The sequence below is a fragment of the Thalassophryne amazonica genome, chromosome 11 (assembly GCF_902500255.1).
Source record: "Thalassophryne amazonica chromosome 11, fThaAma1.1, whole genome shotgun sequence".
In the NCBI taxonomy this organism is placed as follows: domain Eukaryota; kingdom Metazoa; phylum Chordata; class Actinopteri; order Batrachoidiformes; family Batrachoididae; genus Thalassophryne; species Thalassophryne amazonica.
In genome coordinates, this window is record NC_047113.1 from 21,022,121 (window position 1) to 21,049,656 (window position 27,536).

A 27,536-nucleotide genomic window follows, 5' to 3' on the forward strand; every position below is an offset into this window, starting at 1 on the left:
AGATTGAAAGACGAGAGCCCGTGGAATCTCGCGGGCACTCAGTGGCAAGTTCCCACTGAAACAGAAAGTGCCAAATTTTGACTCCACAGTGAAACGGAAATGTAAAATGTTGAACACTTCCTGGCATGGGTGGAGTTAGAGCAGAGGCGAGGGTTGCACTGGACTCCCCTGAAATCTGATTGGACACAGATGATTGACATGTCACAGCACCGCACGTCTGGTTGAAAAGAGCTGCATTTTGAAATCAGTGGGTCACACTGACTGCTAGGTTCCTCCTGTAGTTGGTGCTGTGTACCACAAGAACTTCTAATCGCCCTTAGTAGAAGAAGAAAAACGTTCGCTTTAGATTTGAACTGAACACGTCGATTGAACCACGAACTAATAATGACACTAAAGTTATATTGGTGAGTAAATGACCGTATTTTATGCCAGAAATGAGGTCCAGATTGTTAAAATCACCATTTCTCCTTTAATTCAGGTTGACTTACATATGCGTGTGTCTCCAGTGATTTTTAAATGATTGTGATTTTAAAACAGGCAGCTGTTGATTAAATAACCTCTTAAATGCTGTCTGATGAACTTAAATAACCTCTTAATTGTGCTCTCTGAGTGACACCAGGATGATGCATTTCACTTAAAAATACACAATCAAAAACATGTTTATTTAGGATTTGCGCCTCACTCTACCGCTGACCAAGGCAGCGTCTACATCTGGAGTCGGTCCCCGGGAGGTGGACTGTGGCTGCCCACTGCTCCTAGTGGCTAGATTGTGTCTATCTGTAATTAGGATGGGTTAAATGCAGAGGACAAGTTTTGTTGTATGTATACAGTGGTCCCTCGCTATAACGCGGTTCACCTTTCGCGGCCTCGCAGTTTTGCGGAATTTTTTTTTTGTGCAATTTTGCATGCTTCTTCTTCTTCTTTTTTTTTTTTTTTTAACAGCGCATTGTGTTCTGTGTCCTTATCAGGCGGGCCGGTGGCGGCACCGGTCGGCATCACCGCGATTGCTCTCACTGCCTCTGATGCGCTTACTGAGTCTGCGGGCTCGGTAAACGCTGCAGCGGGCCACTCACACGCCCCCTCTCTGCTGTGTGGAGCTGGCAACAGGTCCAGAGACTACGCTCGCTGTTTTGATGTGGAGCGCTCCAGTAGCCCGCAAGGATAGATTTCTTGCGGAAAAATCCACAGTGCCACAGGGTCTCTGCAGCTGCAGAGCTCCGTGGCCATGACTTGGATTCTTTGCGGGTCCCGCATCTGTACCCCCGGAGGCAGTGAGCAAAGGGAGAGCATGCGCATTGTGTTCTGCGTGTCTGTTTATAATCTTCTCACCCAGAAGAAAAAAGAGAGTGTTTACACAGGAGAGAAAAGTGAGAAAATGTTAATGCCTGTTTGAGAAAAGTGTATAAAGTGTGTAGTGAGGGGTTTTACAGCCTTAAAACATCTACAATAATTGTAAAAACGAACGCTGACTGCTTTGCGGATTTTGCCTATTGCGGGTTATTTTTAGAACGTAACTCCTGCGATAAACGAGGGACCACTGTATATGTATAATGACAATAAAGTTTCTATTCTATTCTTCCTGCCACAGAGTGTTTCAACTGTACTCAAACGTATTGGAACACTTGGCATTTCACATATTTTAATTGTTTATTCCATTTCAAATACAAATAAATAAATAAATCTAAAGTTATCTTCCTTACACTCAAACTGAAAGCAAATGTCTACAACTTGATATAAATTAATTAAAAATATAAAATACAGCTTTCTGATGAAGTGGTGTAGAGGAGGATTTTCTTAAAAAGAAAACCTGAACTTTCAGGTACAATTTGCCAGAAAGTACATCTGAGATGCAAGCCTAGATCTGATGTTTTACCTAAATGACATGGTGAGATGCTGAAGAGCTTCGCTTATTCATGTCCATGACATATACATATTAGCAGTGTGTTAAAAAAAAAAACTAATCAAAAGTGAATGAAGAAAACTGTAGCAAATTTGTTATTACTTTACACAAAGTGGAGAAAAAGGAATATTGGGCTGTTCAAAAAAATGACAGTTTACATTTTTCTTTACAAATACAAACATTACCTGTATAACTTGAAAAATGCTTGAAGGTTTAGCTTTCCCGTGGATCACTTAGTTGAATACCACTGCTTCTCAGAATGGCTTCACATCTGGAGTTGACCAACTTCTTGCACATGCACATGTGAACAGGTATTTCAGCCCAGGACAATTGGACTACATGCCACAGTCCCTCTGCTTTTCTGGGTTTTACTTCAGAAATAGCATTTTTGATGTTATAACAATGTCTATAAACCCAGAGAATATATTCATGAGAGTTTTAGACACAATATAGTTTAATGCTGTTGTCCGTGTGCAGGAGTTAAAGTGCACCCTGATCAGAGCGCCACAATGCATTTCTCCTGTTGTGAAACTTTACCCATAATGCACTGCAGCATGTGTGTCTCAAACACTAAAACCTTCAGAATTAGTGCATTACTTTAAAACTAAAACATATAGCTGATATTTTCACTTTATAAAATGCCAGACGTGACATTAATTTAAATAACTTGTCTGGAATTATTTGGTTAAAATTTTAACCATAAGTTAAAACTGTATGCCTGTTGATGACTTGCGTGATATGCTGTGATGATATGCTGGTGAGTCTCTCTCTCTCTCTCTCTCTCTCAAAATTATCTGACCTAAATTAATTGGTCCGCTGATGGTTTTCAGACTTATCTGAAAAGCTAATCCAATAATGATTAGCGGAATTGTGCCCACCACTGACTATGAGAAACATCCACATATCTTGATGCTTGCTTCACTATGCTTCACTGTCTTCACAGTGTACTGTGGCTTGAATTCAGTTTTTGGGGGTTGTCTGACAAACTATCTGTGGCCCCTAGAGCCAAAAAGAACAATCTTGCTTTCATCAGTCAACAAAATATTGCTCCATTTCTCTTCAGGCCAGTCAGTGTGTTGTTTGGCAAATTTGAACCTCTTCAGCAGTTCAGTTCAATTAATTTCATTTATATAATGCCAAATCACAGCAACACTGCCTCAAGGCATTTCACACAAGTAAGGTCCAACCTTACCAATCCCTAGAGCAAGCACACAGGTCACAGTGGTAAGGAAAAACTTCCTCTGATGATGTTGAGGAAGAAATCTTAAGCAGACCAGACTCAAAGGGATAACCCACTACTGAGATCATTCTAACAGTTACAAGGTTGATTCAGAAGAAACAGGAAAACCAGAATAGCATCAAAAACAAAATGCATAATTGAGATGAGCCCACAGTCACTGGCGCCACAGGCAGGGGGTCATCCAGCACCCTGGGGTGCAGGGCCAGTGTCCATCTGTTACGTCATCAGTGGGGCAAAGCACCGAAGATATCCCCATATTTCATGTCAACAAGATTAGAGGTAATGTTGTTTTACAGAACACAGTGAGAGCAACTGGTTAAGTAAGATGTCAACCATGCAAGGACATTCCCAGTAATCCCAAAATGATTCTCCAGCCTATAAAGTAGAATACGGTGATCCACTGTATCAAACACAGTGATAAGAGCTAACACTAACAGAACTGTAGTGGTGTCTGAATCCATTGCAAGCAGGAGATCATTTACCTCTTTAGTGAGAGCGGTCTGATAGGTTTGATATCGGCCTATAATTTTTCAGGAGACTAGGGTCAAAGTTAGGTTTCTTAAGTTTAGTTTAATTACTCCAGATTTCAAACATTTAGGAACAGATCCCGAGGTTAAAGACAGATTTATCATTTCCAGCTCAGTAAGCCCGAGATTAGGCCAAAGATCCTTGAACAGTTTTGTTTGTATAGGGTCAAAAAGACAGGTTGTGCTTTTAGCAGAATTTACAAGTTTTATCAGCACACCCAGTGAAATAATATCAAATTTGGTAAATCAAGGTGATGGAAACCACATCAGTAACAGGGTGTAATGGCCGGACTAAAGCATGCTGGGATATATTTAACATAATGTCATCTATTTTCTTCTCGAAACAATCAAAGAAATCTTGGGCTGTAAATTGGAGAGTGACTTACAGGTGATTGTCTGTTTGAATTATGCTTGTTTTTATTGATCAAAGTAGTAGTAGGCCTGTTTTGTAGCCAATAGTGCATGCTTATATTGTAGAATAGCATCACGCCACGCGAGGTGGCATCTAGTTTTGAACACCGTTTTCACTGTAGACCTCTAGCCTTATGCTTGAGGCCACATAACTAATCACTAGTGTGTTGCACATAGGGATCCACAGGCTCTAGATTGGGTAGTGTATAAAATAGGTAGCTGACATTTTTCAAGGGTAGTAATAAATTGTGCAAAGTTTCTACAATAAGTTAGAATGGCATGTGAGTCCAGAATGCTTTTAGAACCTTAGACCTCAGCAGTTTCTTGAAGAACTCAACCCTTTTATTTCCTGTTAATTACATAATTTTGTTATGTTAATTTACTGTTTTAATGTATTTATAAATTGTTTAGGTTCTTGTTACCATATACATATTATTATTATTAGTAGTAGTAGTAGTATTGTTATCAATATTATTATTTTATTGTTACTTCTATTTTGTCATTTGATTTTTAATGGACCACCATGGAAATAAGTGTTTACACTTTCTTGTGTCATCCATGTATTTTTTATTTATTTCTAATTATATCATGTACTTACATTGAACTTATGAGAAAAATCACTCACACTTGCACTTACGCTTTAATATAAAGATGACTTACTGCCCACTCCTGGAATGACGTGTGAGTCCAGAATGTAAAAGTAAATCCCTTCGGCTGCTCCCTTGTTTGCACTCGGGGTCGCGACAGCAAATCCAAGGTGGATCTGCATGTTGAATTGGCAGAGGCTTTACGCCGGATGCCCTTCCTGATGCAACTCCATATTACATGAAGAGATGTGGCAGGGGTGGGATTTGAACCCGGAACCTTCTGAACTGAAACCAAGCGCATTAACCACTTGGCCACCATCCCCTGTGTGAGTCCAGAATGTAGTTAGCAAAATCCACTGTTCAGTGCTTTTAGCTAATATCTGTAGCTTCTCCAAAAATATTAGTCCTATCAACATTCCATTTTGGCAGCATTCATCCTTGACCCAAAATACAAAGTTACAAACACATTCATGCACGCATGCACACACGCACCCACACACGCACATATGCACAGCTTTTTTGGATTTTCTGCTGACCTCGGGTAATAATAATAAATTAATAAAAATGGCTGTTAGTGCAATTTCTTTTTTTTTTTCTTTTTTTTTGTGTGTGTGTGTGGGGGGGGGGGCTCGGAGGGGTTCTCACCCGGGAAGTAATTCAGTATAGAACCGCCACTGTTTCCGTGTATGGGAATAACAGCTATTTTACGGATTTTGAGTTTTACTCACTGTTGTAAGCACACTGCTATTATTTAGAACATAACTATATACGAGGTCTATTAGAAAAGTATCCGACCTTATTATTTTTTTCAAAAACCATATGGATTTGAATCACGTGTGATTACATCAGACATGCTTGAACCCTTGTGGGCATGCAAGAGTTTTTTCACGCCTGTCAGTTACGTCATTCGCCTGTGGGCAGTCTTTGAGTGAGGAGTGGCCCACCCTCTCGTCGATTTTTTCATTGTTTAGGAATGGCTCAGAGACTGCTGCTTTGTTTGATCAAAATTTTTTCAAAACTGTAAGGCACAACTGAGTGGACACCATTCGATAAATTCAGCTGGTTTTCGGTAAAAATTTTAACAGCTGATGAGAGATTTTGGTCTGGTAGTGTCGCCGTAAGGACGGCCCACGGCGCCTGATGGCGATCTGCGCTTCGAGGCGGCAGCGTCTCGCCGTTTCAAGTTGAAAACTTCCACATTTCAGGCTCTGTTGACCCAGTAAGTCGTCAGAGAACAGAGAACTTTCAGAAGAAGTCGGCATGAGGAGTTTATTCGGACATTCCATTGTTAACGGACATTTTGTAATGAAAGAACGTGCGGGCAGAGTCGCATGTCGGGCCGGACCCGACCGCGGGGGGTCGCGACAGGAAAAACACCTCCGTTGGAAACCTTAACGGGCAAGTTGGAACATGCCCAAGCTGTTAAACAGTTTCTCAGTTACTCACTTGTTGAAAGCCATCAAAAGCCGCCTGAATTTTACAAATGGTTTTCAACACGGAGGTGTTTTTCCTGTCGCGGCGCACACAGATTCGCCGAGTCGTCACGGAAACGACTCAGCGAATTTGCGCGCACGTCTTTCATTACAAAATGTCCTTAAACAGTGGAATGTCCGCATAAAGTCCTCATGCCGGCCTCTTCTGAATCTTCTCTGTTCTCTCATGACGTCCTGGGTGAATTAAGCCTTAAATTAGGATGTTTTCAGGTCGAAACAGGCCGACGACGGCGCCTGGAAGCGCTGCACGACGTCCCGGTCCATGGGAAGTCCTTACACCGACAGAAACACCCCATAATCTCTCATCAGCCATTAAACTTTTCACCGAAAACCAGCTTAATTTCTCGAATAGTGTCCACTCGGATATTCCTCACAGGTCCAGAAAAAATGTTGATAAAGCAACGTGCGCCGTCTCGAGCAGCGTGTGAAACAAAGGAATTCAGCCAAGAGGGCGGGACCACATCTCACTCAAGGCCTGCCCACAGGGAAATGACGTCACCGACATGCGTGAAAAAACTCACGCATGCGCACGAGGGTTCAAGCATGATTGGTGTAATCACACGTCATTCAAATCCATATAGTTAAAAAAAAAAATAAAAGGGTTGGTTTATTACCTAACAGACCTCGTATAGTACTATGCAAAAATTATTTTAAGATTAGGATTATTTTAAGATTGGGGATTTATTGGTGGAGTGAGGGAATCAATCAATAAATCAATCAACTTTTTTCTTATATAGCGCCAAATCACAACAAACAGTTGCCCCAAGGCGCTCCACATTGCAAGGCAAGGCCATACAATAATTATGAAAAACCCCAACGGTCAAAACGACCCCCTATGAGCAAGCACTTGGCCACAGTGGGAAGGAAAAACTCCCTTTTAACAGGAAGAAACCTCCAGCAGAACCAGGCTCAGGGAGGGGCAGTCTTCTGCTGAGACTGGTTGGGGCTGAGGGAAAGAACCAGGAAAAAGAGATCGATCACTAATGATTAAATGCAGAGTGATGCATACAGAGCAAAAAGAGAAAGAAACAGTGCATCATGGGAACCCCCCCACAGTCTACGTCTAAAGCAACATAACCAAGGGATGGTCCAGGGTTCACCCGATCCAGCCCTAACTATAAGCCTTAGCGAAAAGGAAAGTTTTAAGCCTAATCTTAAAAGTAGAGAGGGTATCTGTCTCCCTGATCTGAATTAGGAGTTGGTTCCACAGGAGAGGAGCCTGAAAGCTGAAGGCTCTGCCTCCCATTCTACTCTTACAAACCCTAGGAACTACAAGTAAGCCCGCAGTCTGAGAGCGAAGCGCTCTAATGGGGTAATATGGTACTACGAGGTCCCTAAGATAAGATGGGACCTGATTATTCAAAACCTTATAAGTAAGAAGAAGAATTTTAAATTCTATTCTAGCATTAACAGGAAGCCAATGAAGGGAGGCCAACACGGGTGAGATATGCTCTCTCCTGCTAGTCCCCGTCAGTACTCTAGCTGCAGCATTCTGAACCAACTGAAGGCTTTTTAGGGAACTTTTAGGACAACCTGATAATAATGAATTACAATAGTCCAGCCTAGAGGAAATAAATGCATGAATTAGTTTTTCAGCATCACTCTGAGACAAGACCTTTCTGATTTTAGAGATATTGCGTAAATGCAAAAAGGCAGTCCTACATATTTGTTTAATATGCGCTTTGAATGACATATCCTGATCAAAAATAACTCCAAGATTTCTCACAGTATTACTAGAGATCAGGGAAATGCCATCCAGAGTAACGATCTGGTTAGACACCATGCTTCTAAGATTTGTGGGGCCAAGTACAATAACTTCAGTTTTATCTGAGTTTAAAAGCAGGAAATTAGAGGTCATCCATGTCTTTATGTCTGTAAGACAATCCTGCAGTTTAGCTAATTGGTGTGTATCCTCTGGCTTCATGGATAGATAAAGCTGGGTATCATCTGCGTAACAATGAAAATTTAAGCAATACCGTCTAATAATACTGCCCAAGGGAAGCATGTATAAAGTGAATAAAATTGGTCCTAGCACAGAACCTTGTGGAACTCCATAATTAACTTTAGTCTGTGAAGAAGATTCCCCATTTACATGAACAAACTGTAATCTATTAGACAAATATGATTCAAACCACCGCAGCGCAATGCCTTTAATACCTATGACATGCTCTAATCTCTGTAATAAAATTTTATGGTCAACAGTATCAAAAGCAGCACTGAGGTCCAACAGAACAAGCACAGAGATAAGTCCACTGTCCGAAGCCATAAGAAGATCATTTGTAACCTTCACTAATGCTGTTTCTGTACTATGATGAATTCTAAAACCTGACTGAAACTCTTCAAATAGACCATTCCTCTGCAGGTGATCAGTTAGCTGTTTTACAACTACCCTCTCAAGAATCTTTGAGAGAAAAGGAAGGTTGGAGATTGGCCTATAATTAGCTAAGATAGCTGGGTCAAGTGATGGCTTTTTAAGTAATGGTTTAATTACTGCCACCTTAAAGGCCTGTGGTACATAACCAACTAACAAAGATAGATTGATCATATTTAAGATTGAAGCATTAAATAATGGTAGGACTTCCTTGAGCAGCCTGGCAGGAATGGGGTCTAATAAGCATGTTGATGGTTTGGATGAAGTAACTAATGAAAATAACTCAGACAGAACAATCGGAGAGAAAGAGTCTAACCAAATACCGGCATCACTGAAAGCAGCCAAAGATAACGATACATCTTTGGGATGGTTATGAGTAATTTTTTCTCTAATAGTCAAAATTTTGTTAGCAAAGAAAGTCATGAAGTCATTACTAGTTAAAGTTAATGGAATACTCAGCTCAATAGAGCTCTGACTCTTTGTCAGCCTGGCTACAGTGCTGAAAAGAAACCTGGGGTTGTTCTTATTTTCTTCAATTAGTGATGAGTAGAAAGATGTCCTAGCTTCACGAAGGGCTTTCTTATAGAGCAACAAACTCTTTTTCCAGGCTAAGTGAAGATCTTCTAAATTAGTGAGACGCCATTTCCTCTCCAACTTACGGGTTATCTGCTTTAAGCTACGAGTTTGTGAGTTATACCACGGAGTCAGACACTTCTGATTTAAAGCTCTCTTTTTCAGAGGAGCTACAGCATCCAAAGTTGTCTTCAATGAGGATGTAAAACTATTGACAAGATACTCTAACTCCCTTACAGAGTTTAGGTAGCTACTCTGCTCTGTGTTGGTATATGACATTAGAGAACATAAAGAAGGAATCATATCCTTAAACCTAGTTACAGCGCTTTCTGAAAGACTTCTAGTGTAATGAAACTTAATCCCCACTGCAGGGTAGTCCATCAGGGTAAATGTAAATGTTATTAAAAAATGATCAGACAAAAGGGAGTTTTCAGGGAATACTGTTAAGTCTTCTATTTCCATACCATAAGTCAGAACAAGATCTAAAATATGATTAAAGTGGTGGGTGGACTCATTTACTTTTTGAGCAAAGCCGATAGAGTCTAATAATAGATTAAATGCAGTGTTGAGGCTGTCATTCTCAGCATCTGTGTGGATGTTAAAATCGCCCACTATAATTATCTTATCTGAGCTAAGCACTAAGTCAGACAAAAGGTCTGAAAATTCACAGAGAAACTCACAGTAACGACCAGGTGGACGATAGATAATAACAAATAAAACTGGTTTTTGGGACTTCCAATTTGGATGGACAAGACTAAGAGACAAGCTTTCAAATGAATTAAAGCTCTGTCTAGGTTTTTGATTAATTAATAAGCTGGAATGGAAGATTGCTGCTAATCCTCCGCTCCGGCCCGTGCTACGAGCATTCTGACAGTTAGTGTGACTCGGGGGTGTTGACTCATTTAAACTAACATATTCATCCTGCTGTAACCAAGTTTCTGTTAGGCAGAATAAATCAATACGTTGATCAATTATTATATCATTTACCAACAGGGACTTAGAAGAAAGAGACCTAATGTTTAATAGACCACATTTAACTGTTTTAGTCTGTGGTGCAATTGAAGGTGCTATATTATTTTTTCTTTTTGAATTTTTATGCTTAAATAGATTTTTGCTAGTTACTGGTGGTCTGGGAGCAGGCACCGTCTCTACGGGGATGGGGTAATAAGGGGATGGCAGGGGGAGAGAAGCTGCAGAGAGGTGTATAAGACCACAGCTCTGCCTCCTGGTACCAACGCTAGACAGTCACAGTTTGGAGGATCCCAAAAAATTGGCCAGATTTCTAGAAATGAGAGCTGCTCCCTCTAAAGTGGGATGGATGCCGTCTCTCCTAACAAGACCAGGTTTTCCCCAGAAGCTTTGCCAATTATCAATGAAGCCCACCTCATTTTTTGGACACCACTCAGACAGCCAGCAATTCAAGGAGAACATGCGGCTAAACATGTCACTCCCGGTCTGATTGGGGAGGGGCCCAGAGAAAACAACAGAGTCCGACATTGTTTTTGCAAAGTTACACACCGATTCAATGTTAATTTTAGTGACCTCCGATTGGCGTAACCGAGTGTCATTACTGCCGACGTGAATTACAATCTTACCAAATTTACGCTTAGCCTTAGCCAGCAATTTCAAATGTCCTTCGATGTCGCCTGCTCTGGCCCCCGGAAGACAATTGACAATGGTTGCTGGTGTCGCTAACTTCACATTTCTCAAAACAGAGTCGCCAATAACCAGAGTTTGATCCTCGGCGAGTGTATCGTCGAGTGGGGAAAAACGGTTAGAGATGTGAACGGGTTGACGGTGTACACGGGGCTTCTGTTTAGGGCTACGCTTCCTCCTCACAGTCACCCAGTCAGCCTGCCTTCCCAACTGCACGGGGTCTGCCAGGGGGGAACTAACGGCGGCTAAGCTACCTTGGTCCGCACCGACTACAGGGGCCTGGCTAGCTGTAGAATTTTCCACGGTGCGGAGCCGAGCCTCCAATTCGCCCAGCCTGGCCTCCAAAGCTACGAATAAGCTGCACTTATTACAAGTACCGTTACTGCTAAAAGAGGCCGAGGAATAACTAAACATTTCACACCCAGAGCAGAAAAGTACGGGAGAGACAGGAGAAGCTGCCATGCTAAAACGGCTAAGAGCTAGTAGCTACGCTAAGCTAGCGGATTCCCAAACAGGGAATCCGACACTAGACAGGCTGTGGAGCAGCACAGGTAACGCACGACAACAGTGCTAAAATAAAATAAAAATCCACTAGACAGGCTGTGGAGCAGCACAGGTAACGCACAACAACAGTGCTAAAAAATAAAATAAAATAAAAATAAAAATCCACTGGACAGGCTGTGGAGCAGCACAGGCAACGCATGACAACAGTGCTAAAACAAAATAAAAATCGACTAGACAGGCTGTGGAGCAGCAGAGGTAACGCACGACAACAGTGCTAAATAAAAATCCACTGGACAGGCTGTGGAGCAGCACAGGTAACGCACGACAACGGTGCCAAAACAAAACAAAAAACCACTAGACAGGCTGTGGAGCAGCACAGGTAACGCACGACAACAGTGGTAAAAAATAAAATAAAAATCCACTGGACAGGCTGTGGAGCAGCACAGGTAACGCACGACAACAGTGCTAAAAAATAAAATAAAAATCCACTGGACAGGCTGTGGAGCAGCACAGGTAACGCACGACAACAGTGCTAAAAAAAAAAAACTAAAAATCCACTGGACAGGCTGTGGAGCAGCACAGGTAACACACGACAACAGTGGTAAAAAATAAAATGGAAATCCACTGGACAGGCTGTGGAGCAGCACAGATAACACACGACAACAGTGCTAAAAAATAAAATAAAAATCCACTGGACAGGCTGTGGAGCAGCACAGGTAACACACGACAACAGTGGTAAAAAATAAAATAAAAATCCACTGGACAGGCTGTGGAACAGCACAGGTAACACACGACAACAGTGCTAAAAAATAAAATAAAAATCCACTAGACAGGCTGTGGAGCAGCACAGGTAACACACGACAACAGTGCTAAAAAAAAATAAAATCAAAATCAAAATCCACTGGACAGGCTGTGGAGCAGCACAGGTAAAAATCCACTGAACAGGCTGTGAAGCAGCACAGGTAACACACGACAACAGTGCTAAAAAATAAAATAAAAATCCACTGGACAGGCTGTGGAGCAGCACAGGTAACGCACGACAACAGTGCCAAAAAACAAAACAAAAATCCACTGAACAGGCTGTGGAGCAGCACAGGTAACGCACGACAACAGTGCTAAAAAATAAAATAAAAATCCACTGAACAGGCTGTGGAGCAGCACAGGTAACGCACGACAACAGTGCTAAAAAATAAAATAAAAATCCACTGGACAGGCTGTGGAGCAGCACAGGTAACGCACGACAACAGTGCCAAAAAACAAAACAAAAATCCACTGAACAGGCTGTGGAGCAGCACAGGTAACGCACGACAACAGTGCTAAAAAATAAAATAAAAATCCACTGAACAGGCTGTGGAGCAGCACAGGTAACGCACGACAACAGTGCTAAAAAATAAAATAAAAATCCACTGAACAGGCTGTGGAGCAGCACAGGTAACGCACGACAAGTGCTAAAAAATAAAATAAAAATCCACTGGACAGGCTGTGGAGCAGCACAGGTAACACATGACAACAGTGCTAAAAAATAAAATAAAAATCCACTGGACAGGCTGTGGAGCAGCACAGGTAACACACGACAACAGTGCTAAAATAAAATAAAAATCCACTGGACAGGCTGTGGAGCAGCACAGGTAACACACGACAACAGTGCTAAAATAAAATAAAAATCCACTGGACAGGCTGTGGAGCAGCACAGGTAACACACGACAACAGTGCTAAAATAAAATAAAAATCCACTGGACAGGCTGTGGAGCAGCACAGGTAACACACGACAACAGTGCTAAAATAAAATAAAAATCCACTAGGCAGGCTGTGGAGCAGCACAGGTAACGCACGACAACAGCGCTAAAATAAAATAAAAATCCACTAGGCAGGCTGTGGAGCAGCACGACAACAGTGCTAAAAAATAAAATAAAAATAAAAACGAAAGCGTTAGCAAGCTAGTTAGCTTGCCAACGCTGATGAAGGTTAGCTGATAAAAGTGCTCCGTCGCGATGCTTCGACCGTTAGAGGTCTTCTTTAGGCGTTGGAGCACGGTGAAAAAGTAAAAAAAAAAAAAGTAAAAAAGTAAAAAAGTCTTGAAAAAGACTGTTAATTCAAAGAACTCAAACAGCTCAGTTCAAACAGCTAACAGATACAGCAGAACACCGCTGTGCTCCGGAACAGGAAGTCCACCATGAACAAAGACCCACAGTTTCTGTCCAAAAGAAAGGGAAGTGGGGGATGCTCAAAAGAAGTTTGAAAAATAAATCACAAAAATCACCAGCTTCCAGAATCACAGTTGTACTGATGTTACATTCTTGTGCAGTGTCTGCGTGGTGCGTTCACTGTCTGTACACTCACCAGTCATTGTGAAGACTCCCACTGCCAAGCTGATGCCTCGGTTTCCCAGCAGAGTGACTTCAGTCTGGTCAGCCTGGTTGTTGTTCTTCAACCGCTTGGACTTCATGGAGGCCCAGATGCCGGTGCAGAGCACCAGCAGGTAGAAGAAGACCATCACCACAACTCCTGGGATGTTCAGGCTCATCATGTACAGACTGACAAGCTCTCACTCTGCTGTCTTTAAGTTTAGCTGCATTTTGAAACAAAGCCAATTGTTAAAGATGGATAATCAAGACATGATAATCATCAAGACCGTATGTGATGTCAGACAATATGGGTTCAATCAAAGGCTGGAGATTGAACAAAGCACAGCAATGCTTTTCATATTCTTTAGGGGTCCCACATTTAAAATGAGTGCTTTTATGAAAATAGTTTACTATAGCTACATTTTGATTTTGATTGATTGATTTGATTTGCACGGAATTGAAATGAGAGCCTCAGGAGTGGAGACGGTGTTGGGATTTGCTCCCCGTTTGTGCACACTTAAATTATTTTGGAGTTTATTTATTGGTGTTTTTCTGTATAAGTTAGTTGTTCATGTTGTTTCTTGTGGGTGGTCTGGGCCCCCTTGTCCCACCCCTTGATCACCTGTTAATCTGGTTCCACTTTGCTTTAACTTTAACTTTGCTCTGAGTATTGGTCATTTTTAGTTCTTAACCCTTTACCTACTGAGGCAATAAATGGACGATTGGTTATAATTTTTTATTATAGCAATAAAATTAAGAAATAATGTTCTATGTTTGTGTGCTTTGGTACCCTTTTCCAAGAGTACCTGAATTTATACACATTATTTGTAAGTTTTAGCATTTAAAATGAGAAAAAACACAAAAACGAACTTGATTTTTTTTTTTTCAGTTTTTTAGTGAAAAATGATTATGTAAAGGAAGTTTGGATTTCACATTTTTAACAGGAAGCTGTAAGTGTTTACAATCAAAATAATTAATTTTGTGTGTCTAGAACTCAGAAACAGTGCAGAAACAGTGCAAAAGTAAACATTTTACAAGGCGAAAATATGCAAAACTAACCAATTTTAAAGTGCAGAACCAAACAATACGAATAACAACAAAGTGCAAAACTATATATAAATATATCAATTTTCATACTTTTCCCTCGTTTCAAAAGTCACCGAACGCACTTTACCGTAATATATGCAACATATTGCATACTGTTGGAAAGCACGGGTTCTTGGCTTGCTGTCAGTGTTGAAATTTTTCAGATTGAGGGCTTACATGAGAATTTACGGTAATGAGAATCAGCGGCGCACTAGTGTGAAATTTCCGTGTTTTTCCTCTGCGTTATGACGTCACAGGCTTATGTTTACCGTAATACACCATATATCATTGGAAAGCCCTTGGTGTTTGCTTAACAATGCACTTTGAATCATTCGGATTGGACAAACTATGGCGGAGTTACGGTAAAAAAAAATACGCATAGGGAAAATATGGCGTGGGCGCCATCGCCGTAGATAAAGGGTTAAAGTTTTTGTTCTTTTTCACTTTATGTTTAGTCCTTTACCCTCACACTTTATTTGCTCCTCAGTTCTTTCTTTGTTTGGGAGTTTATAATTTTATTTAATATTATTTATTATGTCAGTTTCTCCATTTTTGCACTTTATTAACACCTGAGTTCTATGTTGTGTTTATGAGTTTTCCTTCATTTTTTGATGGTTGTTTATTTTATGTTTGTCACTCACCCCTTGTAATCAGTAGCGCTGTTTGGCACCGTCTAGTCTGCGTTAGATTCAGTCACCTCGTGTTTGTTCATTTCCGTTTGTTCTTGCTGATTCTCCTCACCTGTAATCATTTAGGTCATTTGGTATTTAAGTTGTCACCTGTCAGTTTTTGGTTGCGGGTTCATTCTTCGTTGTTGGCTCTCCACGCACTCCGTGAGTACATGTTTTTCCTCCGTGCTTCATCCTCCGTCACCTGCTCTTTTATTGCTTTGTAGTCGCACGCTCTGCTGTTTTTTTTTTCCGTTATTTGTTACAGCCTCCTGGGATTAACATTTGTATTTTGTTTTTGTATGTTATGAGTTGTTTGCTTTTGGCTCCGCCAATAAATCACTCTGGGGTTTTGATTGCACATGCTTCTCGTGGTTTCTGTCCGCAACTCTGGATTCATTATTAGAACAAAACCTTAACAGACAGGGAGAAACAACAGAGTTCTTGTGTCAATAATGTTATAGCGGTGTGGCTGTGAAGTTGAGTGAGGAAGTGGAATCGGCGCTGTGGGCTCAAGGTTCCGCCTGTGGACAGCTCATCATAGTCTTCAGCTGACACAGACTGTGCTCCATCTAATAAACTCAACCGTTGTGACAAGCAGAAATGCAGACAGCTGACACAGGGATGGCTGGGCGGTTACTGGCGTGCGTTGTGGACTGTGGCACAGGGTACACGAAACTGGGGTATGCACGGAACACAGAGCCGCAGTTCATTGTTCCATCATGTATTGCCATCAAAGAATCAGCCAAGGTTGGTGACCACGCCCAGCGGAGGATGATGAAGGGGGTGGATGACTTGGATTTCTTCATTGGAGATGAAGCTGTAGATAAGCCCATGTATGCCACTAAGTGGCCAGTCCGTTGTGGTACTGTTGAAGACTGGGATCTAATGGAACACTTTATAGAGCAGATCATCTTCAAGTATCTGAGGGCGGACCATGAAGACCATTACTTTCTCCTGACAGAGCCTCCTCTGAACACCCCAGAGAACTGAGAGTACACGGCTGAGATTATGTTTCAGTCCTTCAACGTGCCTGGGCTGTAACATTGCAGTGCAGGCTGTTCTTGCTCTAGCAGTATCCTGGACATCCAAGCAGGTGGGAGAGCGGACACTGACAGGAACCATCACTGACAGTGGGGATGGTGTCACACACGTCATTCCTGTGGCTGAAGGGTATGTTATTGGCAGCTGTATAAAACACATGCCCATCGCAGGATGCGACATCACCTACTTTACTCAGCAAGGCACTTGGCCAAGGCAGTCAAGGAGCGGTTTAGCTACATGTTCCCAGACCTAGTCAAAGAGTTCAATAAGTATAACACAGATGGCTCCAAATAGATTAAGCAGTACACCGGTGTCAACGCCATCAGCAAGAAGGAGTTCACTATTGATGTTGGCTACAAGTGCTTCCTGGGACGTGAGATCTTCTTCCACCCAGAGTTCGCAAACCCTGACTTCACCCAGCCCACCTCTGAGGTTGTGGATGAGGTCATTCAGTACTGCCCCACTGACGTCAGGCGTTCTCTCTATAAAAACATTGTTCTGTCTGGAGGCTCCACCATGTTCAGGGACTTTGGGCGCCATCTGCAGAGGGACTTGAAGAGAACTGTTGATGCCCATCTGAAGATGAATGAGGAGCTGAGTGGAGGCAAGCTCAAGCCCAAACCAATCAATGTACAAGTCATTACTCATCATATGCAGAGATATGCTGTGTGGTTTGGTGGATCCATGTTGGCATCAATTCTCAAGTTCTACCAGGTCTGCCACACCATAAGTCTAAATACATCCATTAATGCTGGCCGCAGAAAGCTGCATTCCTCATTCAGATCAACTGTTTCATTCACAGTAGAGAAGTTTGAATCTTCGACTAGACTGGGTTGCTTGACGCGAGGACGTTTCGCTTCAAATCGCAGAAGCTTCCTCAGCTAAAATTCTTGCTCTGGAAGTCTGACTTCTGTCTGACTCTTGTAGAGAAGAATAAATAATGAATGTTTCATTCACACAATAATCTTTCATTCACACACCGAGTAAATCTGACCTGTTAATTTCAGTCCAATTCACCATCACAGATGGACATGAATCCACATAAAGCTCCTGATTTTTGAAAATGATGTCTGAAAACACTTTACTGCCGTAGCTGGAAATGCAGCATTTTAAAGCAAGTCCCTCTTTAGTTTTTCTGCTGCAGGTGCGTTTCTCAGAGGATGCCCGTGTCGTGCTCTGAACACACAGAAGCGCTGTGATGATTTTAACTTTTAAAGCGCCATCACTGTCAGTGTGATCATCACACGACCTGATCGCTCGATCAGGGTGATCACACCTGATTAATGCACTATTTAAACCTTTAAAGCGCCATCAACTGTCGATGATCACCACACCGACAGATCAAAGTTTAAATCATCATAGCATTTCATTATTCAGGTCTATGATGAAGGAAACCTGATCAGCAATCAACAGCACTTGAAACATTTAAAGAGACAGCACTTCATTCATTCAGCAGCGTTTACCACAGCCAGTCTACTCATCAGCATTCTGTACACAATGAAAATGGTCCAATGAAAATAAAAAATAAAATGATGTTAAATTACTGTTTTTGATCCGCACTGACTGAACCACTGGGTGGAAACAGGGCTATCAGCATATGCTGGTTAATCGTCAAGGTGTGACAGGGCCATAACGCTGTATATACTAGTACTGGCAAAGGTGTCAGCTGGGAGGACATCGGGCCTGGAGGGACATGTGGCACAGCATTTGGAAGTGTATGCCAACTTGGCAAGGAGTACTGGACATAGAAGTGCCAGACATCAATTGGCACATTCGTCTATGCTGTGGGTCTTTCCTTTTTAATTCATCTTTTTATAATTTTTAAATGATTTTTATATGGGTTTTTACAGACTTGTTAACATACCTTTTTTTCTACCAAACTGCTTTTAAGATTTTGTTTTTTTGTTGTTTGTTTGTTTGTTTTTGTATCATAAACCAGGCTTGGTTGTAATTTTGGCTCTATTTTCTGTATTTTATCATGGTTATTTTCATTCTGAAAAAATGACCCAGTCCTACTCCTGGAATTGAGTGGATGGTGTTGTTGGGGCGTTTTTTTTTTTATAGATTTACTGTGGGCAGCACTATGGCTTGGTGGTTAGCACTGTAATTGTTTTATTTCCTCAACTACTGTTGTGCTGCCTTTGGGTTTGCTCTGCTCTCCTTCCCCTCCGTTTCTGATTTCTCCAGGCACTGCATCACGGAGCTGATTAGCACACCTGTGCTAATCACAGGTTGAGGGAAAGATGGTGGGAGAAAAGTCGAAGGACTGAGTGCGCGTCCTTCCCTCAGATACCTCCGCGACTCAGTCCTGGTCCTTCTGCTTCAGGCTCCACCGGTAGTACAATCCCCGGGACCAACCACGCCACCTGCCAATGAACCTATGGAGCTCAGCAAGGCCAAATTATCCCAGGATGATAAAACAGCACAGGATCAGGGCCAGGGAGTGTATTTATTGTCATGCCAAGGGTAACATTCCATGTGATTCTCCCGTTTGGCCAAAAGCCAATGCTCGACAGTAGCTCCTGGGCTACGGGTGAGCCAAATCAAAGTCATGGGTGAAAATTTGGTGCACTACCAAATCTCAGCCACCATCCTATTTTAGTATCACATCCCAACTGTTACCATGATTTAGGAGAGGTATTTAGTAAGGATCGGGCTGACAACATCACAGAAACTCCACAGGAGATTGGCGTCATGAATAGGATTTTAACATAATAGCGCTGGTAAGTGCAAACTCTTTTGTTCTGCCTTGCCATGATGTTGTTTGAAGAAATCCAAAAGAACTTATAATGTGGGTAAACATTAAAATGGAATCAAATCTTTTTATTGTCAATGTCAGAAGTGAGAGGGCTGAAGGAGCAAGGAGTTACTTTAAGTATAAAATTAAAGTACAAAAGTAATTCAAGTTGTTTGTGGTTTGTTGAATTGAATTAAAAGACCACTTTGGGTGTGCAGTGACTGACTTTGAAAGGAATCCAGGAATCGAACAATGTAACTAAGAGGTGGCCGCATGAATACAAGAGTCCGAAGTGAGTTTAACACTAGACATCTTGGGGTGAGATGAAAAACTCTTATTTCTGTTCATCAAGATCTGTCCGAAGTGAGATTAGCACTAGGAGGCGTCTCGGGTGAGATGAAAAATCTTTGCTTCTGTTAATCAAGGCCTGTCTGGTGAGTACATGCCAGAGGGGACAGTTGGTTTCTGTTTTGCTTCTGGCACAGAAACATTGGCACTTATGAGTGAAATAGACTGCAGACTATTCACTTGGTCTTTCAAACTGTGGGGTCACTAGTGAAATTTTAAGTATAGTAAAAGATTTTAGACCATGTTGAGGGAATTGTTGAAGTGGATTGTCTGTTGTTGTGTCTCTGACTGTTGTGTGTCTAACTAACAGCAAGTGTGCTTAGTGTGAACAGCAATGTTGAAACTAATCAAGATAGACAGAGAAAGAGAAATCCAACAAGAAAGTGGATGATGTGAAAAATGTAAATACAGTGGCTGCAGAAAACAGAGAAAGGCAGAAAGCCGAATAAGACATATGAGAATGTTTTTGGACCCTCAACTCCGGTGGGGTCAGTTGTCAGAATGGAAGGCTGGCATATTTGAAGAAAGTTGGAACATGCACGTGTGTTGTTACATGCTTGTGTGTGTGTGTGTGTGTGTGTGTAATGAAGAGTTTCAGGATTTCCCTTTTGACAGTATTCATAACTGTGTAGATCACTCTAACAAGCAAATGTCTAGACATGAAAAAAACATGGTTCGAGAAAACACAGATAGATTGTGCTGGAAACAGGGCTACACTGGAGAAGTGATTAGCTCAATTAGTTGCAATAACTTGTTTCTATAATTCACTTTGAGTAAGCATGACGAGTTACTTTAACTTCATTTCACTATGAGGTTACAAGGTGGCATGGCAACGAACAATAAATAAACCAAAAGCAGCACGGTAAGGAAGGCAAATCAGGGAAGGATAAAAGGAAGAAATGTGAAAGTAACACCACCCAAAACCAACAGTGACGAAATACATAAAACAAAGATGAACCCAAAACCAAAGGCCAAATTACCAATATGAAAAGAACAAAGAAACTAGGAAACAAATGGAAGAACTGAAAAGAGATCAAAAAGCAAATACAAGGCAGAGACTAAACTACAACGGAACTCACCACATGGCTACAGAATAACACGCAGGAAAGAGATAATCAGAACAAAACTAAGGCAAGACTTAACAAGCGACTAACTGCCAAAAGAGATGATGGATATGGACCAGGGAATCCAACCACAGCTAAGGGGATATGGGACAACCAGTTGTATGGCTGAAAAGGAATCAAAACCCCACCAGGATGGCGACTGTAAGGTAGGCAAAGGTCAGGGTGAAAGCCAGGAGGAAGGTCTAAGGCTGAATCTGGGCAGAGAAAATGCAACCCACTAGGGCCGGCAACAGAGTCAAAGCAAAAACCAGGCAACTCACTATGGACCACAGCAGAGTCAGGGTGGAGACTGTGCAACCCACTAGGGCACACAGCTGAGTCTGGGCACTGGCCATGAGGCCTATCAAGGTCCAAAGGTGAATCAGGGCCCTGGCCATGAGGCCTATACAGGTCCCTAGTCAAGTTAGGGGGATGGCCATAAAAGTGGCCGGGAACCGTGGCAGGGTAATGGAGAGGACAGGGGTCAGGTACATGAAATAAAAAGTAGGAAAACCAAAACCCCCTTGGCACAAAGGACATCCAGTAATGGGTGTGGCAGGAGGAATGATGCATGTGCGCTGTGGATGTCACTGTAGGTGCCACTGAGCACTCTGATGACGTGAATCTTCCTAATGGCTCTGTGGGCAATTTAGGAGATGTAACCACCGCAGAGGAGTCTGACAATGTAAGGGCTTCTGTTTCCGAAGGAGAAGATATAGTAGAGACCGAAGGATGTAGCGAAGGTGCACGAAGCTTACTTGGTGTGGGCACTGGGGGCAGACGAGGCATTTGCTGGTATCATTGCAGCATACGGCTGCAGAGCCAGTCCTCCAGGCTGACAAGGCGTGATCGGGGGTGGATCTCCCCCAGAAGCTGAAAGGTTGTAGCCATGCTAATGTTCCCCTGAAGCATTTAGTCAAAAAAAAATAAAAAAAAAATCTGAAGGACCTAAATGACACGGTGAGATGCTGATGAGCTTCACTCGTTCATGTCCACGACATATACATATCAGAAAATAATACAATGCAACGATACTAATACAATGACTATGTACCATGGATAAATAAACACAGTGCAGTGGTACATTAAAGATTAAAACACATATTAAATTTAACATTAAACATTGTTCTGATTGTCCCTGACTCTGCTGTGTGTACCAAGATGGCACCAGTGTGTGTGTGGCCGGCTGTCTGCTGCTCCTGCAATGTTTGGTGTTTTTATTGTTTTAAACCATGGGCACTACACAGATCGAGTCTCTGCTGATGTATGATCGTCAGTGGCTCTTGATTATCCGACAAAATGTCAGTAATCTAGGTCTGTTTGCTCACAGTGGACAGAATACCTTGCCCCTGTCTTAGCGGGGATTCTGCCTCACCTGTGCCAGGCCTCGGCCTTACCTTCTCAGTGGAAGCGTCGACGTCGCCGTGGCAGACACAGCGGCTGGTTGGTGAAACTGAAACTTCATCTTGCACGCTCTTTGTCTACTTCCCGGACAGGACATGGATAATTCCCTCCGTTTGCAGTGCCCCGGTGCTTCCTGGATCCAATCGACGCCTGTCTGGTTCCTGTCACTGGTGTTTTTTATGGACTCCAGCCCCGACGCTGCTGCCCTCTTTGGCTGTCTCAGCGCAGGGCAAACCACCGGCTCCTGAATCCCAGATCCCCCGGACCACAGGCTCCAGCTCTCACCAGGATTAGCCTGGTTAACGCTAGATCCCTGGCGAACAAAACTTTCCTTCTAAAGGATTTCTTCAGCTCCCGTGACCTGGACTTCCTCTATGTGACAGAGACCTGCATCGGTGCCGGCGAGTGCAGCACTCTGGTAGAAGTTTTACCCACTGACTGTTTTTACTTTAACTCCCCGTGGATGTCGGGTTGTGGAGGGGGAACAGCAAGTTTACAAAAATGATTTTAAATGTAAACAACACACCGTCTCATCCTCACCCTCCAGCTTTGAAGTGACTTTATTTGAGGTGGGTCGTTCCGACCCGTTGCTGTGCACCATCATCTACCAACCCCCCAGATACAACAAGGACTTTGTAAATGACTTTTCTGCTCTTCTGGCTGAAATTATGCCCAAGTATGACCATGCCCTTTCTCTCAGGGACTTTAATATTCACATGTGCTGTCCTGAAAAGCCGTTGGTGAAGGAATTGTTAGGCCTTACTGAGTCATTTAATTTGGTGCAGTGTGTGTCTGGTCCCACACATGAACAAGGACACACATTAGATCTCGTCCTCTCTTATGGTCTATCTGTGTGTAACTTGGAGATCTGTGACTGTGTGAGTTCTAATCATATGCCTGTGTTGTTTGAAGTTGCCGTTTCATGTGCTGAGGTTAAAACTGGTGCTCTTGTTCAGAAACATTGAATTGTTAACTCTTCCACTGCTGGTCAGTTCTTTGTTGCTTTTGATCAGCTCTGTGAGCATCCTGCCTCTGTTAACACTGAGCAGCTCAGCTCCTGGTTTCATTCCTCCTGCTGTACCATACTGGACTCTGTGGCTCCAATAAAAACTAAGCAGTCCAAAATTAAGTCTGAGCTGTGGTTCAATGAGGAAACTCACACGGCCAGGCGGGAGTGCCGCAGAGCTGAACGAAAGTGGAAAAAGGACAGGCTAGAGATTTCCTTCCAAATCATAAAAGACTGCTGGTGATGCTACCAGAACACTGTTAAGGAGACCAAAAGACAATATCTGTCAAATATCATTGAGTCCAATCGTCAAAACCCATGAGTACTATTTAAGACCATTGACACTGTTCTTAATGCCCCACAGCCTGTGAGCATGGAGGCATCTCCTGAAATGTGCAATAGCTTCCTCCCCTTATTTATCGATAATGTTGCTACTGCTAGGGCTCTCATCTCAGCTCCTGCATCAGACCCCTCGGACTCTGCTCCTTGTTCTGTAGCTCTTGATAAGTTTGAGTCTGTGTCCCTGTCATTTTTAGAAGATCTGGTCGGCCACATTAAGCCTTTAGGTTCTCCCCGTTATGATGTCTCTCCTCGTCTCTTTAAAGAGGATTTTCCTAGTATAGGGCAGTCAGTCCTGGCTATCATTAACAGCAGTCTGTCTTCTGGTGTTGTCCCCCTGAGTTTTAAACATGCAATTCGTGCAGCCACTACTTAAGAAACCTGGCCTTGATCTTGTGTGCTGGTAATTTTAGACCCATCTCCAAGCTACCTTTTATTTCTAAATTTTGGAGGAAGTTGTTCATGCTCAGTTAAAGTCATTTTTAAAAGAGCATGGTGTCCTGGAGGTCTTTCAGTCCAGCTTTAAAACTCTGCATAGCACAGAGTCAGCTTTATTAAGGGTTTTTAATAATATTCTCACGGCTAATGACTCTGGTCACCATTCTTGTTCTGTTGGCCATAACTGCGGCCTTTGACACTGTGGACCACAACACCTTAGTGGCTCACTTACACCCCCTAGTGGGTACTCATGGTACTGCTCTGGAATGGTTGAAGTCATATCTGGCTGACAGAAGCATGAGTGCTTTTTTCTTTGTATTTATTGCCCCTGGGCCCCATCTTGAGAAAGTATGGCATCTCTTTTCATTGTTATGCAGATGCAGATATATGTGCCATTGAAGAAAAAAAATGCTTTCTCTCTCACACCACTTCTGTTATGTCTCAAAGACATCAAAGCCTGGATGGCCTTAAACTTTTAAAATTTAAATGAAAATAAAACAGAAGTGAATGTTTTTGGCCCCAGCGGCTCTCATGGACACTCACCAGTTGACTTGGGCTCCTTGGCAGACTATGTAAAGCCAATAGTCACAAACGTGGGTTTTAAGATAGTGATTTTAAATTGGATGGGCAATTAGTTCTGTTGTGAAGTCCAGCTTCTTTCAGTTTAGGCAGCTGGCAAAAGTGAAGCCATTTTTTGCACAAAAGCATTTTGAGACAGTGATCCACGCCATCATAACATCCCAGCTGGAGTACTGTAACACAGTCTATTTTGGAGTCAGCCAGTCCTCTCTCACACGTCTCCAGCTAGTGCAAAATGCAGCCGCTCGCCTCCGCACTGAAGCATGTAAGAGGGAGCACACAGCTCCCATCCTGGCCTCCCTCCAAGATTCTTTTGTTTTTAAGTCATTAAATGGTCTCACCCCCCCACCTGAGCTCCTTCAACCCTACGCTCCTGCTCGGTGCCTCAGGTCAGCTGACCTGCTACTCCTGGAGGTACAGAGATCCAAACGGAAGCTCAGAGGGGATACAACTTTCTCCACTGCTGCGACAAAACAATGGAATGATCTACCATTGCACATTAGACAAGTCTCCTCATTGTCCATTTTTAAAACCTGTCTTAAACCCATTTTTACTCCCTGGCTTTTAACTCTGCATGAGACTCTGTTTTTGTTTTAGTGTTTTATGGTTTGCTTTACAGTTTGCAGTGATGTGGTCGCTGTATCGGACCGTCGTGGTGAAGAGACAGCTGAGTAGGAGGGGGCAAAGCTCTCGATTTACTGATTGATCTACGTTCCCATCCTCACCTATGGTCATGAGATTTGGCTCATGACCGAAAGAAAGAGATCGCAAGTACAAGCGGCCAAGATGAGTTTCCTCCGCAGGGTGGCTGGGTGCTCCCTTAGAGATAGGGTGAGGAGTCGGTCACTCGGGAAGAGCTCAGAGTCGAGCCGCTGCACCTCCACGTCGAAAGGAGCCAGTTGAGGTGGCTCAGGCCTCTTTTCCGGATGCCCCCTGGAGGCCTCGCTGGAGAGGTGTTTCGGGCAAGTCGCATCAGGAGGAGGCCCCAGGGAAGACCCAGGACACGCTGGAGGGACTACGTCTCTCGGCTGGCTTGGGAATGCCTTGGGGTTCCCCCGGAAGAGCTGGGGGAGGTGTGTGTGGATCGGGAGGTCTGGACAGCTTTCCTTGAGCTGCTGCCCCCGCGACCCGACTCCGGATAAAGCGGAAGAAAATAGAAGGATGGATGGATGGATGGTTTGCTTTATTTATTGTTTCGAATTGTTTTTAAAACAATGAAACAACTGTTCTTTTTTTTTATTTCTTTTAATTGTTTTATGTCCTTATATACAGCACTTTGTTTTCAAGTATGGTTGTTTTAAAGTGCTATATACAGTGGGGAAAATAAGTATTTGACCCTCTGTCAGTTTTGCAGGTTTTCCCACCTACAAAGAATGGAGAGGTTTGTAATTTTTATCATAGGTACACTTCAACTGTGAGAGACATAATCTAAAAAAGAAATCCAGAAAATCACATTGTATGATTTTTAAATAATTAGTTTGCATTTTATTGCATAAAATAAGTATTTGACCCCCTAGAAAAACAGAGCTAAACAATTGGTACAGAAACAGTTGTCTGCCATTACAGAGGTCAGACGTTTCCTGTAGTTCTTGACCAAGTTTTCACACACTGCAACAGGGATTTTGGTCCACTCCTCCATACAGATCTTCTCCAAATCTTTCAGGTTTGGAGGTTCAGCTCCCTCCAAAGATTTTCTATTGAGTTCAGGTCTGGAGACTGGCCAGGCCACTCCAGGACCTTGAAATGCTTCTTACGGAGCCCCTCCTTAGTTGCCCTGGCTGTGTGTTTGGGGTCATTGTCATGCTGGAAGACCCAGCCACGACCCATCTTCAATTCTCTTACTGAGGGAAGGAGGTTGTTTGCCAAAATCTCGCAATACATGACCCCATCCATCCTCCCTTCAAACGGTCGTCCTGTCCCCTTTGCAGAAGCGCACCCCCAGCGTATGATGTTTCCACACCCATGCTTCACAGCTGGGATGGTTTTCTTGGGGAAGTTCTCATCCTCTAAACATGGTAAGTGGAGTTTACTCCAAAAAGCTCTATTTTGGTCTAATCTGACCACATGACCTTCTCCCTCTGTGAGAGGGTCTGTGAGAGCCAGAATTCTTGCTGGTTGGTAAGGGGTCAAATACTTATTTCATGCAAAAATATGTAATTATTTAAAAATCAGACAATGTGATTTTCTGGATTTTTTTTTTGATTCTGTCTCTCACAGTTGAAGTGTACCTATGATAAAAATTACAGACCTCTCCATTCTTTGTAGGTGGGAAAACCTGCAAAACTGACAGGGGGTCAAATACTTATTTTTCCCACTGTAAATAAAGTTGAGTTGAGCTAAAGTGCTATTGTACTGAAAATGACTTGAGAGAAATTTATTAATGTTCACATTTCTGCTGCTACTTGAGCCAATGTTTAAATTTCAAACGAAACCTCTTTGGTTCAGTTTGTGTCAGGATTTCCCCAGGATCCTGGTTTTAACTTGGTCTTTTAACCAGTGTCATGTGTTAGTTTCTCCACCAGATAGCACCCTCAGTTATTTTTCACACAGGTCAGATGAGTGATTGATTATTGACAGACTATTTAAAACCTGAATATCTGTTCAGTAGTTGACAGATACTTGTGAGCATTGCCACACTTTGCCAGACTCTTGCAGACCTTCCAGGTTCTTCCAGAGCCACCATCCATGATCCAGATGACAGTGGTTTGCACAGCTAACCAAAAGGTTTGCTTCACTAATCAGCTAACTGAAAAGTTAGCTTTTATAACGCTAAACTGATAAACTGCCAAAAAAATTATCAGAAGCTACACCTAACTGATAACTTTCAGTACTGCCTCCAGTACACTCAGATACTAACAAGCGGATTTCTAGTTTAAACACCGCCAACACCTCTGATAGAATCAAAGGTGACCACAAACCCAAACATAGCCAATGAGTCAGCACTTCTGTCTTTGTGCGCCCTGCCCACTGCTGTAGGGAAGAGTCATTTACCTTGACAGCATACCGCGGTCCAGCCGTGAGGCAGACGTCTTGAAAAGGAAAGCAGGTTTGACTTAAGGTTTTGATTTATAAATGAAATTAATCCAGATAGAATAACTACATTATAATGTCAACTCTTAAAATGTACAAAGTGAAAACATAACACATATCTGTTCATTTTAAAATAATGCACTAATT

General features: G+C 42.6%; 1 protein-coding gene and 1 pseudogene across 1 annotated transcript in view; one reads left to right on the forward strand and one right to left on the reverse strand.

Annotated features, from left to right (window-relative positions):
- Positions 1 to 13,855, reverse strand: part of LOC117520622 (high-affinity choline transporter 1-like) — a 115,678-nt gene extending 101,823 nt beyond the window's left edge. The window contains exon 1 of the mRNA XM_034181933.1: positions 13,603 to 13,855. Coding sequence (XP_034037824.1) covers positions 13,603 to 13,789 — 187 coding nt within the window. The 5' untranslated portion in view covers positions 13,790 to 13,855. The remainder of the gene's footprint in view (positions 1 to 13,602) is intronic.
- Positions 13,856 to 15,933: 2,078 nt separating this feature from the next.
- LOC117520550 lies at positions 15,934 to 23,718 on the forward strand (annotated as a pseudogene).
- Positions 23,719 to 27,536: the final 3,818 nt, after the last annotated feature.